The 18,115-nt window shown below is 44.5% G+C and overlaps 1 protein-coding gene across 7 annotated transcripts in view; it reads left to right on the top strand.

Annotated features, from left to right (window-relative positions):
- The first annotated feature begins 2,713 nt into the window (after positions 1-2,713).
- LOC128825375 (collagen alpha-1(XXVII) chain B-like) overlaps positions 2,714-18,115 on the top strand; it is a 230,647-nt gene continuing 215,245 nt past the window's right edge. For 5 of the 7 annotated variants that reach the window (XM_054007842.1, XM_054007840.1, XM_054007838.1 and 2 more), the window contains exons 1-2: positions 4,024-4,554; positions 17,511-17,581. In XM_054007842.1, the coding sequence (XP_053863817.1) occupies positions 4,499-4,554; positions 17,511-17,581 (127 nt within the window). In that variant the 5' untranslated portion in view covers positions 4,024-4,498. Of the gene's footprint in view, positions 2,797-3,646; positions 3,662-4,023; positions 4,555-17,510; positions 17,582-18,115 lie in introns of those variants that run through there. The other 2 variants (XM_054007835.1, XM_054007836.1) reach the window with 2 other exon arrangements.

Raw genomic sequence — 18,115 nt, 5'->3', positions numbered from 1 at the left:
CTAATGCTTGGGAAAAGTAAGATGGGCTTTCAGTATATCCCTGAGGGAGTGTGGTCCATGTGTACTGTTCCCCCTTATAAGAAAAGGCAAAAAGATACTGGGAATCAGGGTGAACTGGGACAGAAAAGAAAGCAGAGCACACATCAACAACAGTAAAATGAGTTGCACCTGGTGGGATAGAAGCCAGAATCGTTGCTGTGTTAGAGACAACAGGAAAGGCGGGTATGACGATGCAGTTAATGGCTTGAAGATCCTGAACAAACTGCCACGATTTACCATTAGCTTTTTGAACTGGGAGGATAGGGGTGTTACAGGGGCTGGAGCAGGGGACAATAATGCCTAGTTCCCGCAGGGCGGTCACGACCGGAGCAATGTCAGCCTCTGCTTCAGGATTTAAAGGGTATTGAGACAGACGAGGCAGGGGTTTGGAGGAGTCAACAGTAATGCAGACGGGGTCAGTATTTAAGCAGCCCACTTCAGATGGGTGGGTTGGCCACAGAGAAGATGGGACCTGCGAAATTAGGTGTTTAAGGGACCGGAGTGGAAAGGGAAGTTTTAGAGAGCAGGGAGGCCACAGAATTACTCAGAAAGGACTGGGGGATTTGTAAGTAGTCACCATCCGGGGAATAGTAGATGGTACAGCCAAGTTTACATAACAGATCCTAACAGTGGCCACTGAGTTTCGGGATTCTCCTGAGTTAACCTAGACCATTTTTCAAGAAATTTACAGGAGTCCGGACCCTTCCTAAAATGCATAAAATGAGACAGTGTTCCTTTAGGGAACTGTCCCGACTTAGATGTCTGGTTACCCATACAGGAGGACTTCACACACACCAATCGCACAAGAAGGAAATTCGGGTTCGTCAGAGCGATGCCCGGTGCAACACACAAAAGGAGCCCACAGGCTACTGCCTCAATTGCCGTTGCTTTCACACCAAGGGTTTTACCCAAGGTGCAGTGCGGCTGCGATTGTGCAGATTTCACTCATTCAGACCACGGAGACAGGAACCCCTTGGTCAGCCGATCCCCGGAAGGAAACGGCGCCCAGACTCAAACACTCCACAGGGAGGACGGATAGAGACAGGACAGTCCTCAGTCCGGACAAAACACAGAAATAATTACCTGACCAGATTCCTGATGTCAGATCCCGGGATCCCTACCAGAACAGAGTGGGAACCAACAGGTTCGCTGGCGTAGACTTCACTGTGGTCGTGCACTTTTCCGTTCTGGCGGAGGACCGCTCGGGCCAAATGCCCTGGTGCTGGCTGCCACGGTCATCCTGCAAAAACGGTCAGGAATCACATGGCTCCAGCGAAGATGGTTGCCATCTCGGTGGGACCTCCAAATTCTCAAAGTCAGACTCAGGACTTACAATTTGTCAGACCACTCTGTTTATTAGCAAAAGCGCTTCAGCTAATACACCCAGATAATGTGAGTGCCATCCAAGGCCCAAACTACCTTTCTTTATACAGATAAAAAGGGTGTAAACTTAACAAGATGACAAAGGGAGCAGAACTGATAAGTTTTACCTGGGGCTAGACACACATATCTTATTTCCTTATTAACTCATACCGATCTCCTGTTAATGTCCCACCATTAGCTTAAGTGGACCCATTGTTCAATACCTTCATGTTTCTTTTCCTGTCAACTTTATCTCAACATTCCTCATTCCTGCTTAAAGGAACATACAACATTTCTTTAATCCAGTCTACTTTTACAATATGATTCATTCTACTTTCACACCTCTAACATGTGTGCCTTCAGTTTGGGTGCCCATGCCCAACTTGAGTTGCCTTGGGTCTGACATTCAGAGGGATCGAGCATCCACGGCTGCCACTGACTTCCATTGCAGTTTGGGATGCTCTATAAATCAGGCTCAGCGGTCTCACACTGGAAACCCAAAACCGTTTAGTGTCTGATCTGGTGAGGTGCAGAGTGTCCTTGACTCCCATTCAGTGAAGAGCATCTTGCAGGACCTGGCTCTTGCATTGTAACCCTTATGGTGCAGGGGGTCATGTCTTCCTGTCTGCCTGGTGCAGTTCTAAACACTTAATAAATAGGTGTTTTATATTTAGTATTATTTTGTGTCCAGGTCTCTCTAGCTTCCCTGCTGCATCCCCTTATCCTTCCCTTCCCAGTCCTCCTCTGTCTCTCTCCCCTCTTAGTGTGTCCCCCGAACCTCATTCCCTTTTGGGAAGTCACTGTGTCCCTGAGTGATACTCTGTGTCCAGCCTTCCTCTGTGGGTTCCTTTGTATATTTCAGTGCAGTGTGGACCCTGCCCCCTGGAGGCTGGATCCTGGCTCATTAGCTGAATGTTTGCTGAAATCGGACACCTGGTGCACTTGAGCCAAAGCAGAGCCCCTGGCTGCAGCTATTTAAGAAGGACAAGGGCAGTCTTTTATAATTTCCACCTCTCTTCACGTCCGAAGGCTTCCAAGCTCCATGTCCCTTCAAGGCCAGCGCCTGCTCCCAAACCATCCTCCTCACTGACCCAGAGCAGCATCCATGAGCCACCAAAAGAGAAGCAGCCCTGGGAAAATCGGTCTGCAAAAATCCTGGGACAGGATTATCTGTTGAACTTGGGGGAACAGGAACTTGCCAGGAAGGTTTGGACCTGTCAAGGCCAATGACCCAAGGAGGTGCTTGATGCTGTCTGGCCCTGAGCTTAGGAGTCATGGTGTGATTTAAAGAAAAAAAAAATCAGAATTTTTTTTTTTAAGTTGCTGGGACAAATGAATACAAATGAATTTAGGGGCTGGAAGGAGAGATTGCACAGCCTCTCACCTTACCACAAAGTAAGTGTCAAAGACAGAAAAGCAAAGGAGGGGGGAGAAGATTTGAAGAGGGGAGTGGATCAGGGAAAGGGGACAATAATCCAATAAGCTGGTAAACTGAAGCTTGGGGAATCAGAGCAGAAAACAGCTTCTTAAAGTGTCTGACTCTTACAATTGTAGTTTTAACTCGTCAGGGTTCTAATTTCTATGCAAGCCACCTGTGTTGCAGTGAATCTAACAGCCAATCTCCCCCTCCCCTTTCTCCCTGGTACTCAAGTGATTCTTTGCCTGCCCTGTTGAACTGACTGGGGTTGTTGTTTTTTTGTTTTTTTTCTGTTACACATGCTTGACGAAATGCATGTCTGGAACACTAACCTAGGTCTATACATGGGAATTTGGGAGAGTGATTCATACTTTGCTAGCAGTAATTAGAAGGTTGATCTCATACAGCTGGAGAAGGTAGTGCCTTCGAGATCATTTTATATGCACAGAATCACCCAAAGTTTCTTTTCTTTTCTAATTATACAAAGCTTTGGAATGATGACTTGTGACTCTCTAATTTCTAAAGAGATCCTAGGTAAGAATGACATCAATTCCTATGCTCTGTATTTTGTGTGCTTTAGTATGGGTAAAGAAGTGTGTGCAACACAGAGATTGTGGAGACGTGAGAGCTCCTTGCATTCCAATCACCTGTTGTATCAACTTGCCTGTTCCAAAAGCAGAAAACACAGAAAGACGAGAGGGGGTAGCGGTCCCTTTTTTGCTTAGGGCCCTCAGTCATCTGCACAATCTAAACTACCTCTTCAAAGCACTCAGCAAAAGAAAAATCTTTAAAGTACCTTTGACTTTGCCATCAGATGGTGAGAACAGTTGAGGCAACTTGTGGGTCAGTCCTGCCAGAGGTTTTCTTTTCAGGTTTTCCATTCCTGGTGAAAGATGAATTGCTGGGTTTGAATGTAACCTTTGTTAATTTCCCTCTGCAGGCCAGAGAGGGGTTTGAATGGAGTTTCTCTATTTATTTTCTCCTGGGATAGACTGGTGGGGGTCGGTTGGTGTTTTTTGTGTGTGTGTGTGTGTCTTGAGCTCTTCTGGCTGATATATATAATTTTTTAGTGCTTCACTTCAGTTTTTACAGAGGAGGGCAGCAGAGAGAGGCAGCAGAAACATCCTTAAATAATTTTCATTTCTCAAAATCTGCCTTTTTCCCTCTTTTCTCTAAGTCCAGAGAAGAGTTCGTGGGGGCTGGGAAGCACATCTGCATGCAAATAAAAATAATTATGATAACCACCACGCAAACAAACAAGTAACAGCTCCGAGAAAAAAAAAATACTTTCAACCAAGGACTTTGGAAATAAGAGATCATAGAAGTTATATTAATAGTGAGGAGGAGGAGGAAAAAAAGAGGCAAGAAATACAGCGACCATGGGCCACATTCTTTTCCTAGCTTGTACTTTGTTCCTCTCTCTCCTTTTTCCCAAGGTAACTGCAGTCTGCCGAGAGGGAGTTAAATGGGATTAAAAGCTCTGTGTAAGCAAAAGGACCCAGAAGAGAAGGAGGGAAGGAGTTGGCCGTGCGGGCCAGGGGGTGTCTTTGGCACAGCTGAGCCCCTTAGAGAGACAGAGAGCTGAGCTCCTGGGAAGGATGCACCCACAAACCAGCCTTTTCCCCTTTTTCTGATGGATCGCTGCAAAACTTGCCCGAAAGAAACAATGCACTAAACGTGATGGAGCCGGAATCAGAGCCGGTCTCCAGACTCAGAGCAACACCAGCAGCCAGGGGGTGAGTAAAAACTCCTAACTCTCCCTGAGATGGGGGAAGGACAACTTGGGGAGGGGGGCCCTCATATAATGGGGGGCCTGGGGAAGCGGGCCGAGAAAGAGAGAAACTTTTGCAGGGGAAAGAGCAGCGCTCTGCCCTCGGGTGGCTTGGGATGGGGTGGGGGGAGACATTCCTGCTCTGGCCAGGGGACGATGCGAAAACTGCCAGGCTGCAGAGGAGAAGGGGCTGGGAGAGCGGAGGCCACGCTACCCCAGAGCGGGAGGAAAGCGGCGAGGAGAGACCGGAGCTGGGGAGCAAAGGACGAGAATGAGGGGTGGTTTCCTCAGACCCCGTTCTTTTGATTGGGGGGGCGGCTTGGAAACGTGGGGGGGATGCAGAAATGTATTAATCTCCGCTCCCTCTTTCCCCCTGCGACACGAGTGGGAACAGCTTCCAGCTCTTCCTGGGAATGGGACCCTCGGTCCCTTCCCCCATTTAAGTGTGCAGAGCCTTATACCTAAGGCTTCCTCGCTCTTCTCTGATTCCCGCCCCCCCTCCAAAAAAAAACCTCAGTAAGGAGCTGCAGAAAATGGATCAGAGCTTTGCTTAGAAACTTAGGGGGGGGGTGTGGTGGGGAGGGGGGTTACTTTCCCCCTGAGGCTCAGTAACAAACCCCCTGTGTCTCCTTTCTACACCTTCTGGCCCAGCGAAGGGTTAACCCGAGGCTTGCGCGCTGTCGGATGTGATGATGATTTACAGATACTCCCTTGAAGTGCTGGGGTTCTTTCCCCCTGGCAGTTTGGAAGCCTTGTGTACAGCTCCTTGTGTTTCCAGCCAGACTTATATGGGGTGTCTGAGATGGCGAGGGGGGTGTGTGTGTCTGAGATGGTAGAGGGGGCTGGGGAGGCATTTTGTGCACCCCCACTCTCTCTTGGTGCCATGCCCAGCTCACTTGGCTACACGCAGCTTGCAACTTGGATGTGACTTCTAAAGAGTGGGCTGCCTCTTCATAGGCTAAGTGTGTGTAACTGTGTGGAGAGATGGGTGCTTTCTCCAAAGGGAAGGCTGGGGCTAAAGCTCCCTTGTGTGCATGTGTGTTGAGATACACAAAAACTGAATTGGACTGTTCCCTTTTTGCCCAGGCTTTTCAGTCTTCCTCCCAGTCACACCTTGTGAATGCTGGGCGTACTCTTTAGAGAAACACCTGCCTGGGTCTAACAGCCTGTGGATGGGAGAGTCTGACTCTGATCCATCTGTCAAAGGTGGAAACATAGGAGGGGAGAGAGGGGCAGGGAAGACTGACTGGAGGAACTAGAGCAAAGGGAGAAGGCCCAGAGATATGACAGATGTTTGGCAGGGCATGGTCACCTTACTAGCACCAGCGTTTAGGCATGATAGGTTAGCACACCGTTACTGTACCTGTAATGAGGAGAGACAGGCTACAAATCCCGCTGAGGAAGCAGTTAGTACAGCAAGAAGCTGCAACTGAGGGAGGAGAGTACAGCATGGTAGTTTGTTGAGTATACTTCTTACACCAGTTCTTCAGATGTCTGATTCTCCCAGAATAATGGTCTCCTTTAGTTAAACACCTTGCAAGGGTGTTGCTGATAAGCATGTTGCTCATTCTTTCCCTCCTTAGCAGAGGTTGCTTGCCACCCTCTGTGTTATCCCCTGACCTTTTTGTTTTGTTCTGTTCTGTTTATGTTGATATTTGCTCCCAGAAGGCTGTGACTGTAAAATATGCCATTTCAGCAGCTGGATGTACATCTTAAGGCCTCTACTCTTAGTAAGCACCCCATTCCCCTTGAGCATGCCTATTTCCACCCCAGGACAGGACGTTTTGCATTCAATAGTTGTTCATCCCTGAAATGGTTTAGTGCAGGGATTCCCAAACAGTGGTACCTGAACCACGGGCGGTATGTGAGTTTGATGTTCCCTCCATCCACTTCACAACAATTTTTTTAAAGAAGATGGTAGATGAGCCATTGGTCTAGTGCATTCACACAGCAATGCTGTTTATAATGGAACCATTCTGGTGCATTCACACATGGTGTGATTGTACCAGTGCATTATCATACTCCTGATGCCCCCATCCCAGTGTGGCCAGAACCATTGCTGGCAGCACGGAGTAATTTCCAAAGGTGAAGCGTACCATGCAGGATGGATTTAGACTGGATTGAGTGAGCCAGCAGTTACTGCCTGTGGTACAGTGAAATAAGTGTTGAATGCACTGGGAGAGCTAACAGCCTCATCCCAGCCTATACAACCATGTGGACACAAGGAAATTTGACAGGTTTTGAGAGCTTAGCGACCTCTCATCAATGGTTTGTTGTGGTGTCTTTTCAATGTACGCAGGCCCTTGCAGGCTGGAGAGCAGGTTTCTACACTCTGCTGCTGATTGATTGAACACATCAGGGCGACAGAAACTTCATGGTCTTCTTCAGCACAGCTACATCTGTTTGATTGGATCCATGCGGCACAGGTGCCAACTAATGACAATGTAGGAGGCTAGCCTAATGTTTCTGGAGGCCTCTTCAGTGTGCCTGTTCTGTGTCCCAGCACTTCTTCATTGGCATCCTGGAAACATGCTTTCTTGTACATGTTCATGTATGTTGGCCCTTCATGTGCCTACCTACCTCAAGACTGATGCACAGCATTCATCTGCAATGCTGGCTACCACCAAGGCAGACTGTAATGCATCCTTTTTTGTAAGGAAACCTAGAAAGATCATTTTGGGTGCCAGCTTGTATGTAACAGGAAATTACTGCCCCTGTCGCTCTCTGTAGGCAATTTCATGATAGATCATGGCACCACAGGACAAACCAAACAACACAGAGACAACCAGCTGACCCTGTGTTGTACATATGCACTGGACAGTTGGGGACAATCAGGAAAGCATAAGATCTAGCTCTGTAGATTCTTATACCATATCCAGTACTGTGGTATCCTAGGGGTAGGAACCATTGCCTAACGGATAGGGTATAGGACTAGGGTTACAAAGATCTGGGTTCAGTTTCCAGCTCTGCCAATCACTTGCTGTCACCTGGGGCAAATCCCTTAATCTACCCTCTGCCTTTGTTCCCTACATGTAAAAAGTGGTTGGAAGGGAGACTTCCCTACTCATACTGAGGTTATCCATAATGGTTGAGAGATGCTCAAACACTATGATGACAAGGGCTGTCGCAGTACAGTATCTAAAGGGAGATGCCCAGTCCAAAGGCAAACAAAGACACTATACACCCCCACCCCAACAGGCTAAATGTATTGGGGTCACACAAAGAAGTGACAGACTTTTATTTAGATGACCATGAAAACAAATGGGAATTCTATGAGCCTTTGCCAAACCCATTCACAAAATCAAAGAATGCAAAGAGGTTTGTAGGAAGAACAAAATAGATGTTTGGTGACAGTACATGCTTAGCTTTTTTTTTTTTTTTTTTAAAGGGCTCCAGTTACATAACTGAACACACAAGCAATGAGCTTATTGAGTATTGTCACTTCACACAAAAGCAAAGTCAACAACTTTTAGCTCAGTGGTTTGAGCATTGGCCTGCTAAACCCAGGGTTGTGAGTTCAATCCTTGAGGGGGCCACTTGGGGATCTGGGGCAAAATCAGTACTTGGTCCTGCTAGTGAAGGCAGGGGGCTGGACTCGATGACCTTTCAAGGTCCCTTCCAGTTCTAGGAGATGGGATATACCAGGCAGATGATACTGATCAAAGAGGAGCCCAAGGGTAAAATGCTGTTGATAGTCCTCTAAACAGCATTTGAGTCATAACAAACTAATGTCCTGTCCTCCATTTAGTGAGTGAGGAGCCAGATCTTCAGCAATAGGAACTCAAAGAAAGAGAACTGGATTAAGTATTAGTGGATTAATATACTATATACTGACATGTTTGTCTAACCTGTTCTTAAAAAGCAGCAATGACAGGGATTCCTCAACCTCCCTGGGTAACCTGTTCCAGTGTTTAACTATCCTTAAGTTAAAAAGTTTCCCCTGATATTTAACCTAAATCTCCATTGCTTCAATCTTAGCTGATTACTTCTTGTCCTGCCCTCAGCGGACATGAAGAACAATTGATCACCACCCTCTTTGTAACAGCCTTTTACATATTTGAAAACTCTTATGTCTCCCTCTTAATCTTTTCTGCACTGTACAGACCCAGTTATTTCAACCTTTCTTTATACATCATGTTTTCTAAACCTTTTATGATTTTTGTGGCTCTTGACTGGACTCTCCAATTTGTCCACATCTTTCTTAAAGTGTGGTGCCCAAAACCAGGTGCAGTGCTCCAGCAGAGGCCTCACCAATGTCAGATAGAGTGGAACAATTACCTCTTGTGGCTTACAAGCAACACTCTCGTTCATACACACCAGAATGACATTTGCCTTTTTCTCAATAGCATCTTCAGTTCATGATCCACTATAACCCACAGATCTGTTTTTGAAGTACTACTCTTTAGCCAGTTATTTCCCATTTTGTATTTGTGCATTTCAGTTTTTCCTTAAGCGTAGTACTTTGCACTTGTCTTTATTTAATTTAATTTTATTGAGTTCAGACCAATTCTCTAATTTGTCAAGGTCATTGGGATTTCTAATCCAGTTCTCCAAAGTGCTTGCAAGCCCACCAGCTTGGTGTCATCTGCACATCTTATAAGATAACTCTCTCCACCATCATCCACAGGTTAACCTTTAGGCCTGCTTCACAGAAAGAATTGAATTGTATCTATATCTGCCCTATTTCCTGCTTCAAAATAAATTGTAGCAGCAAAAAGAGACAATCCTCCTAACTCAGCAGGTCCCGATAATTTGCATCCAAGAGTTTTAAAAAAGTTGGCTGAGGAGCTCGCTAGACCATTAATGTTGGTTTTCAGTAATGGCACACAGGGAGTGGGATGACCTGGGTAGTTATAGGCTTGACATTGATGCTGGGCAAGATAATGGAGTGGCTGATATGGGGCTTGCTTAATAAAGAATTTTAAAAGGGCAGTGTAATTAATGCAAATCAACATGGAAATAGATCCTGTCAAACTAATTTGATACTTTTAATGAGATTAAAAGTTTGAGAAAAGTATTCGTGCTGACATAATGTATTTAGACTTCTGTAAGGCGGTTGACTTGGTACTGCATGATACTTTGACTAAAAAACGAGAATTGTGTGCCATTTTAATCCATTTGATATAAAATTAACAACTAACCGATGTCTCCAAATGTAATTGTAAATGGGGAATCGTTATCAAGTGGGTATGTTTCCAGTGGGACCCCACTGGAGCTATGCTATGTAAGATTCTTATCAATGACCTGCACCTGATAATCGTTACCTGATAGAACTTGTAGATGACACACAAATTGGAGAAGTAAATAATGAAGAGCCCAGTGTGCTGATTTAGAGCAATCTGGATCACTTGGTAAATGAGATGCAGACAAATCATATGTGGTTTTAATACAGCTAAATGTAAACGTATGCATCCAGGAACAAAGAACAGTGGCCATACTTACAGCATGGGGGACTCTATCCTGGGAAGCAGTGACTGTGAAAAAGATTTGGGGGCTATGGTGGATAATCAGCTGAACATGAGCTCCTAGTGGCCAAAAGAGCTAATGTGAACCTGGGATGCATAAACAGGGGAATCTCAAGTAGAAGCAGAGAGGTTATTTATATCCGTATTTGGCACTGGGGTGACTGGTGCTGGAATTCTGTGTCCAGTTCTGGTGCCCACAATTCAAGAAACATGTTGAAAAATTGGAGAGAATTCAGAGAAGAGTCTCATGAATGACTGAAGGACTAGAAAATGTGCCTTATAGTGAGAGACTCAAGGAGCTTAATGTATTTAGCTTAACAAAGGGAAGGTGAATGGGTGACTCAACCACAGTCTATAAGTACCGTGGTAGACCCAGGTCAGTTGGGTACAACAAAGTAGTAGAAGACAGATATACTGGCCACTGGATTAGCAGTTTTCTGTTCCCTGAGTGACCAGAGCAGGGGCTGCTCCAGACTAATGAGAACACCTGACTCCAGTTAACCTGCAAAGAGTCAGGTTGAGTCCATTAAGGTAATGTGAACACCTGACTCTAGTTAAGGCCCTTTTGATACTATAAAAGGGCTCACTCCAGTCAGGCTGGGAAGACCCAGGGGAGAGGAAGTGCGGCTGAAGGGCTGGTTAATGAAGACACCCTCAAACCATTGGTAAGGGTGAAGAAGGGAGAAGCAGGAGAGCTGTGGGGAAGTGGCCCAGAGAAATGTAGTAACTCTGGCAGTGAAAGGTTGGCTGCCAACAGCTACCACCATTAGGGTCCCTGGGCCGGAACTCGGAGTAGAGGGCGGGAAGGGAAGACAGGTCCCTGTCAGGACAGGAGATTAAACTGTTCTGAAATAAGCTGTAGAGACAACAGAGACTGTGGGAGTTCTATCACCAACCTTTTTGCTGGCTTATGATGAAAAGGGCTCAGTAGACTGTAACCCTGGCCCTAGAGAGAGAAGGGCTACGTGGAGGGTCGCAGTGAGCCACTGAGGCTAGCATAAACCACCTAGAAGTGCGGGACCCACAGGGACAAGGTCAGAGCTCTGCCACAGTACCTATCATTGACACGGGGAACAAATGTTTAATAATAGGATCTTCAGTATAGCAGCGAAAGGTATAGCATGATCCAATGGCTGGAAGTTGAAGCTAGACAAATTCAGACCAAAACTAAGGTGTAAATTTTTTGACCATGAGGGTTATTAACAATTAGAGCAATTTACCAAGGGTTGTTGTGGATTCTCCCTCACTGGCAATACATAAATCAAGATGGGATGTTTTTCTAAAACAGTGGCTCTCAACCTTTCCAGATTCTGTACCTGTTTCAGGAGTCTGATTTGTCTTGCGTCTCCCCAAGTTTCACCTCACTTAAAAACTACTTGCTTACAAAATCAGACATAAAAGTGTCATAGCATGCTAATACTGAAAAATTGCTTATTTTCTCATTTTTACCATATAATTATAAAATAAACAAATTGTAATATAAATATTGTACTTGCATTACAATGCATAGTATATAGAGCAGTATAAACAAGTCATTATCTGTACAAAATTTTAGTTTGTAATAACTTTGCTAGTGCTTCTTATGTAGCCTGTTGTAAAACTAGGCAAATATCTAGATCAGTTGATGTACCCCCGGAAGATCTCTGCGTACCCCTGGTTGAGAACCACCGTTTTAAAAGATCTGCTCTAGGAATTATTTTGGGAAAGTTCTATGGCCTGTGTTATACAGAAGGTCAGACTAGATGTTCTCAATGGTCCCTTTCAGGTCTTGGAATCTATGAACTGCTGTTTACTAAAGAAAATCAACAGTTTATTCCACTTTGATTCATAGAATGCAGCCATGGCTCAAAAATGTCAGAGAAGCAGGTGTTTGTCCTATTTTTAAGGCTGTGCAAATCCCAGCTACTTGTCAGGAAGGATGGCTCAGTGGTTTAAAGCATTAGGTTTGAAATATAGTATATTGGAAAAAGTGGTTCAAATCCCATCAGAGTCCATTTAGTTTTTCAGCTGTAGTCTTTTGGATATGACCTTAGGAAATGAGGTTCTGTGTGTGCTCTACAGGTAGAGCTCTGCTAATCTGTGGATATCATGAATTGGATGTGGATACTAATTTTGTATCCACACATGGACTAGAGATCCTATACTGTAAGAGGGGGGGAGTCTTGGTTGAAATTTCCTCTCCGTTGTCTGTCTACTGTCTATCTGCCACTTTCCACCCCAGTGAAAGCTACTGTATAAGTGTAAGGTATTTAAATTGGGTTTTAAATTAGAGTTGTCTAAGGACCCCATGCCATACCATCTTTCTGCATGGCTTATGCTAGGCTTTTATGAAAGCAAAGCATCTTTGTAAGGCTGTGTGCTACTGAATTGCTGTTGCCAGTGTCTGAGGTCCCACCCCATGTGAATGACTCCTCTCTTTCATCCTGCTCTGTTGTGTCACTCTGATGTTGCTTGGAACCACCTCCTCAAGGAAGCAGCAGGTTTTTTGGTCCATCGTAGTTCGACAGATGTTCCCAAAGCTGTGTGTGAGTGCTCCAGAGACACAGTGCTAATGGCATTTTCATCCTGAATTAAGATTAGAGTTGGCAGAAGTGGAGATAGAGATATCCTGGGAAACTTGATGACAATGCTGTGTGTGTGTGTGTGTGTGTGTGTGTGTGTGTGTACATACATTCTAAACTGTCACACCCCTGACACACAATCATGGGAAAACAATGTCTCATAATCATCTTCGGGATGAAGTTGAGTCTGGCTATATTTCAATCTCACACTATTCTTACCCAGAAATGTTGTAAAGACAGTGTTCCAAATCATTTAGCTTGGTATTCTCTGCAATGTGCTGCCAAAATTCCCGTACATCTTAGCTGATGTCTTAGGGCATGTGGTTTTTTTCCCCCTTTCAGGCTACACTTGCAATGAGTTTTCAGTTCTCATCTTAAAATCTGGTGTGATAAGTACTTAGCATTCCAGAAGCGCACATTCTTATCTGTTCTTTGCTTAAAAGCTACTAAGGGCTGTTACTGGAGACAGCTTTCCTTTTTCACTCACTCGCAGCTGATTGACTGCTTCTAGGTCAACTCCCCGGTTTCTAGTCTTTTGAAGTGATCATGAAAACAATCTGGGCACCAAATCTGCCTTCCTGCCCCTTATGATGACATTTGTTGATGACCGGGGTCAAAAATTGATGTTATTTGACTCCCTTCTCAAAAAAGTTACTTGCCTTGGGCAAGCGGAATTTTGCTAGAGCACCTGGATGCTCTAATGATAGGCATTGTGTAAATAAATAAGAGGTCAGTGCTGCAGGACAGGATTCTGTCAAAGACCAATGTGAGGCGTCATTCTTAAAGCAACATGTGTATCCTTTAGGATCCCAAGAAGAGAACGCAGTTTCTTTCTGAAAGTTGTATGATACAGGTGAGAAGGAGAGTGTTTTGATTTGTCAAGGACCAGAGTTCAGTGTTCTAGGCGTTATTGCATTACTCACACCTCTGGACATTGAACTATTGCTTCAGTTGGGGATGAGCAAATCTGACCAGGCAGCTGGAGCTTGGGTCTGAGTAGGTAAGTATTAGCAGCAGAAGTGTTGATCTAGCACCTTTGAACCCCAGGCGTGGACAGGGGCCCTGCTGTTCTAGGTGCTGTACAGACACGAAATAAAAAGACCGTCACTGAGTATAGTGGGGAAACTGATTTTTGTTCGTTTTGTATTTTGTTTCGTGAGGCAGTTTAAAGTCTGTACTCATAGGCTGAGATTTTTCAGTTTCTATTGGGAACGGAGTATCCAAATGAGTTAGGCGTCTCTGAAAATCTCAGCCATGATGCTGTGTTTAGAATTTAGGCTCTTGGGCAGGACCTGTACGTGTTCACCTCTCAGAAACACTGTCAGACCTCATAGCAGGAAACATTCATTTAGTCTTTTCGAAGAGCAGTTCTCTGCAGCCGGATTCCATTTTTGTCCTTCATGCAGAGGAAGGCACTCCTGAGTGATTAGTCCAAGATAAGATGATACTTTTTAGCAGTGGCTTTGTCACTGAATCAGTGCATTGCTATATGTTACCTTGCATTCACTAGATTTTGTAAGAAGTGATAGCCATCAAACATTCTCAGGATGTTTTTATTTTTGCCCTTGAGGTAAGTGCATTGTACATGACACATATGGGTATTATCAGCAAGGGAGATTCTATACAGACCAGAGAGAGAGAGAGGGGACCGATGACTCTCTTGGTCCTGGGGGTCCATCAACTTGTTGCTTTCAGAAGTCTGATCTTTAAACTTCACTAGAAGAGTGATGATGCCTGACTGTGAAGGCTGAAGTCCGTGGGTTTGATCCTACAGTCCGTTCTGCAAATCAGTAGCTCCACTGAATTCATTGGGGCTAGCGTTGAATGGAAGTCACCCCTTTGGAGAGACTGGAAGGGCACCTTCTCGGTCTTCAATGCAGGGCTCATGTGGTGGATTGGACTTATGGTGGGTTTCACTTGGTGTCTCTGAGGGTTTGCAGGAACTATTTGAGCTTGCTGGGGATATTTGTTCTTGCTGTGATGCATGCACGGACACACCCATAGAGGGGTACTATTGTGGGTGACTCTGAAAATCACTAGCGATGGAATAGAGCAGAGATAAAGGAATAGATAGATCTGCTAGATCTATATAAGGAGAAAACTCTCCCTTGCTTACTGCTACTCAAATCGCTTATGCAACCCTGTCACCGTATAGAGTTGTAATGGAAAAAGAGCTCACATTATAAAAAACCTGCAATAATTAACAGCCCCATCACACACAGGTCTGCCATTTGGAAGCCGCATTCACTTTTTCCATTAAGCTGGTATATTTTGCCAAAGCGTTTTTCTTTAGTGTTCTGGCACTTGTCCTCATTCCAATCTTGTACTGTATTGGCTGTCTGAGGAGAGCAGCAGTGTGTTCAGTGCCAGCTGGAGCCTGTGCTGTGAATCCATCTCTTTTACTGCCCAGTCAGTGTCTGTGCAACAGAATCGTGTGCTAGATTTTCCCTGAAGCTCGTTCCCCTTGCTTGTTGGTCAACAGGAAATCTAGAAGCAAATTATGGGGATTTTCCCTTCCTCGCTACCTTTTTTATTAAAAATAATGGCCTTTAACTTGGTACATTTGGGGGGGGGGGGGGTGACTCTGCTCTTCATTCATGTGAACTAGCACATGGAATCCAAGAAAAAGTAAAATCTGAGTGAAGACCAAGGCATTTTGCAGTCTTAACACTAGTTAGCAGGTTGTAGTAAACCCTGGGCTCTCTTTAACTCAACCTGCTAGTGTGTGAAAGCTACAAACTGCCTTGTCTTCACTAGGATTTTACGTCATTTTAATTACCATGAGTTGGCTAACACAAGTTAAGAACAATGTGCTTTTTTTTCCTATTGAGGACCCCCCCCCCCCCCCCCCCGACTAAGGCCCTTTTTAAGCTCTGCTATTGCATATAGCAATAGCTATGATTCTGCAGCCCACGCTCAACACAGAAGATCTAACCCACATCTGAGTTCTAATAGACGGTTGTTTTTGTCAGTTTGATGGGTCACAGAAACAAGGTTCGGGAGTCCGAGCTGGGTTCTGGTCTTTCTACATCGCGCCTGTGGCATAAAGGGACCAGGAAGCAGCCAGGAATTCCACTGGGGCAGGGAGGGTTCCCTGGGTTGTATGTGGCCAGTGTAATGGTGCAGCAAGAAGGGTGGCTGGGATGCATTATTTCGCTATTCTGAGTTGTTGAGTGGTCCCTGGGGACCTTTATAATGTGGGAATAAGTTAGAGCAGCCCTGGGGTCCCTCGTGCACCTGAAAGGTGAAGCCTGGAATCGGGAGCAAGGAGACTGCAAAATAACTATTTGGTCCATCAAATTAATTTCCCTGATAGTGTGGGATTGTTCCAGCGCTTTTTTTTTAGTCAGGTTTTAAAACCTAGTAAGCAGTGGGGTTCATGCATGGATTTCTCTACTAAAGTTAATAGGGCAGCTCCTCGGCTGGTATAGTTCAGTATGACTTCACTGAAGTCAATGGAGCTGCAGTGTTCTACAACAGCTGGTGGAAAGACCCAACCTAATAAAATACCTCTACAAAGCTTATCGTGTGCAAGAGCTGAAACCAGAATGGCTGGGAAACAGTACACTAATTTATTGAAATAAATATACAATTATTTTCATTCACCAGCTATGAATAGGGTCTATTTCATGTCTTTATCCCACTCCCACCCCAGATATAATATTGGTCTGACTGAAATGAAGTAGTACTAGCAACTTATGAATGATCCATGTTTTTTCTTTCTCTGGTGGAGGATTTTATATAGTTTACATTTTTCTCTTCCTCCAGCTGCCTAATGGCCTTGATACTTCAACCTGGCTATTAAATCTCCTCTAGAGGATGAGAGAATTTAATCTCGTAACTTTCCACAGATAGTTCTGAGTAAATTTAACTAAGGAGTTTCTTATGCTTTTGCATTATTTTGATACAGATCAAACAATTTGTGGGCTGAGGGGTGGTTTCTGTTACCTTTCTGGTATAGCTTTTCCTCCCTGCTACTGCTTTCACTGGCACCCAGAAGCTTATAGTGTAGCTAACAGAAAGCTTTGCCAAATGTAGCTTCACAGGTGTGAAACACAACCTTCCAGAGGGGTGCCTCACGCAACTTGGAATGCTGCAACTCCTATGGGCATTTTTCTTAACTCCTACCACTGGCAAGCAGGATTTCTCTACACATTGAACTAATGAGAAATGCATTAATGGTAGTGCTCTAACTGTGCTGGGTACCAAAGGGTTAACAGACTATCCCTTCTCTTTGTATCCTTTCTTTAGAAAAAAAATAAATTAAACCACATAGGGCTTGTCCCAAAATTTGTTCTAGATGAATGTGAGAGCAGCAGGATTCAAACTTTGTTTACTCAGATGCAAAGGTCACTTACATGACACTTACTGTGTATCCTCACATCCCGTTATACATACACTTTGGTCAAGTCCATCTTTCTCCTTATTTTGAATTGCTTCTGTGTCACTTTGCATCCTGGCATTCTACACTGGACAGCGCTGCAGCTAACACACAGCTTTGGTCTTTCTGTAGGACTGATGATCTGACACCCTTGACATCCCTGCATATAGCTCTAGTCCCGATTCAAGGCCTGATCCAAAGCCTGTTGCAGTCAATGGACAAGTTCCCATGGACTTCAGTGGGCTTTTGATTGGGCCCTCAAGTAGGATTCTGGTTATGGAGTCCCAATAAGAAGCAAGCAGTCAGTTCTGTGCTGTGAGGGTCTGATCCTCCAGCTATTGTCGTTAATGACAACACCCCCCATTGACTTCAATAAATGCATGATTGAGCCCTTGTTCAGTATGAAGCTTATTTTTTTTGGCCTTTAACAGACAGACTTAAGTAATGTTTTATATTATAAATATTTTTAAATTGTAACAAAAACCTGATTATTTTTTCCTTCTCTGATTTTTAGGGGATCCCTCTTTCTCTGGATTGTTTTATATTTTACCTGTTTCCTTGGATTCGCACAGGGAAGTTCTGAAGGTAAATTACACTTGAGTGTTTGGTTTTTTTGCCCGACAAAGAAAAATGTATAAGCCAATTTTAGCCAAGGGGCTTAGCTTCAATTTAAATAACTTTATCTAATCAAGAGCCTAATGCACAGACTTAATGTACTAACTTCTGCTGTTTTGCTGCTGATGGTTCAAGTGTTGACCTGAGTAGACGATCCAGACTTGGAGACCAGCAGTTAGGGCCAGATTTTTAAAGGTATCGGGGTATCTAAAGATGCAGATAGATCTGACAATCCCATGAGGAGTCCATCTGCGTATCTTCATCTTTTGGCACCTAAATTCCTTTAAAAAATCTGGATCTTAAAGCCTTTTATCTAATGAGGTTCATTACTAATGAGTTAAGCATCCCTGGGAGGCTGGTAAGTATTCTAATTAGGGCCCTACCATATTCACGGTCATAGGATTTTTTAAAATCCTAAATGTCATGATTTCAGCTATTTTAATCTGAAATTGTAGGGGTTCTGACCCAAAAAGCAGTTGTGTGGGGGGGTCACAAGATTATTGG

This window comes from Malaclemys terrapin, chromosome 17, assembly GCF_027887155.1.
Source record: "Malaclemys terrapin pileata isolate rMalTer1 chromosome 17, rMalTer1.hap1, whole genome shotgun sequence".
NCBI lineage: Eukaryota > Metazoa > Chordata > Testudines > Emydidae > Malaclemys > Malaclemys terrapin.
The sequence above is the reverse complement of the archived record's forward strand: the minus strand, read 5'-3'. Positions and strand labels throughout refer to the sequence as shown.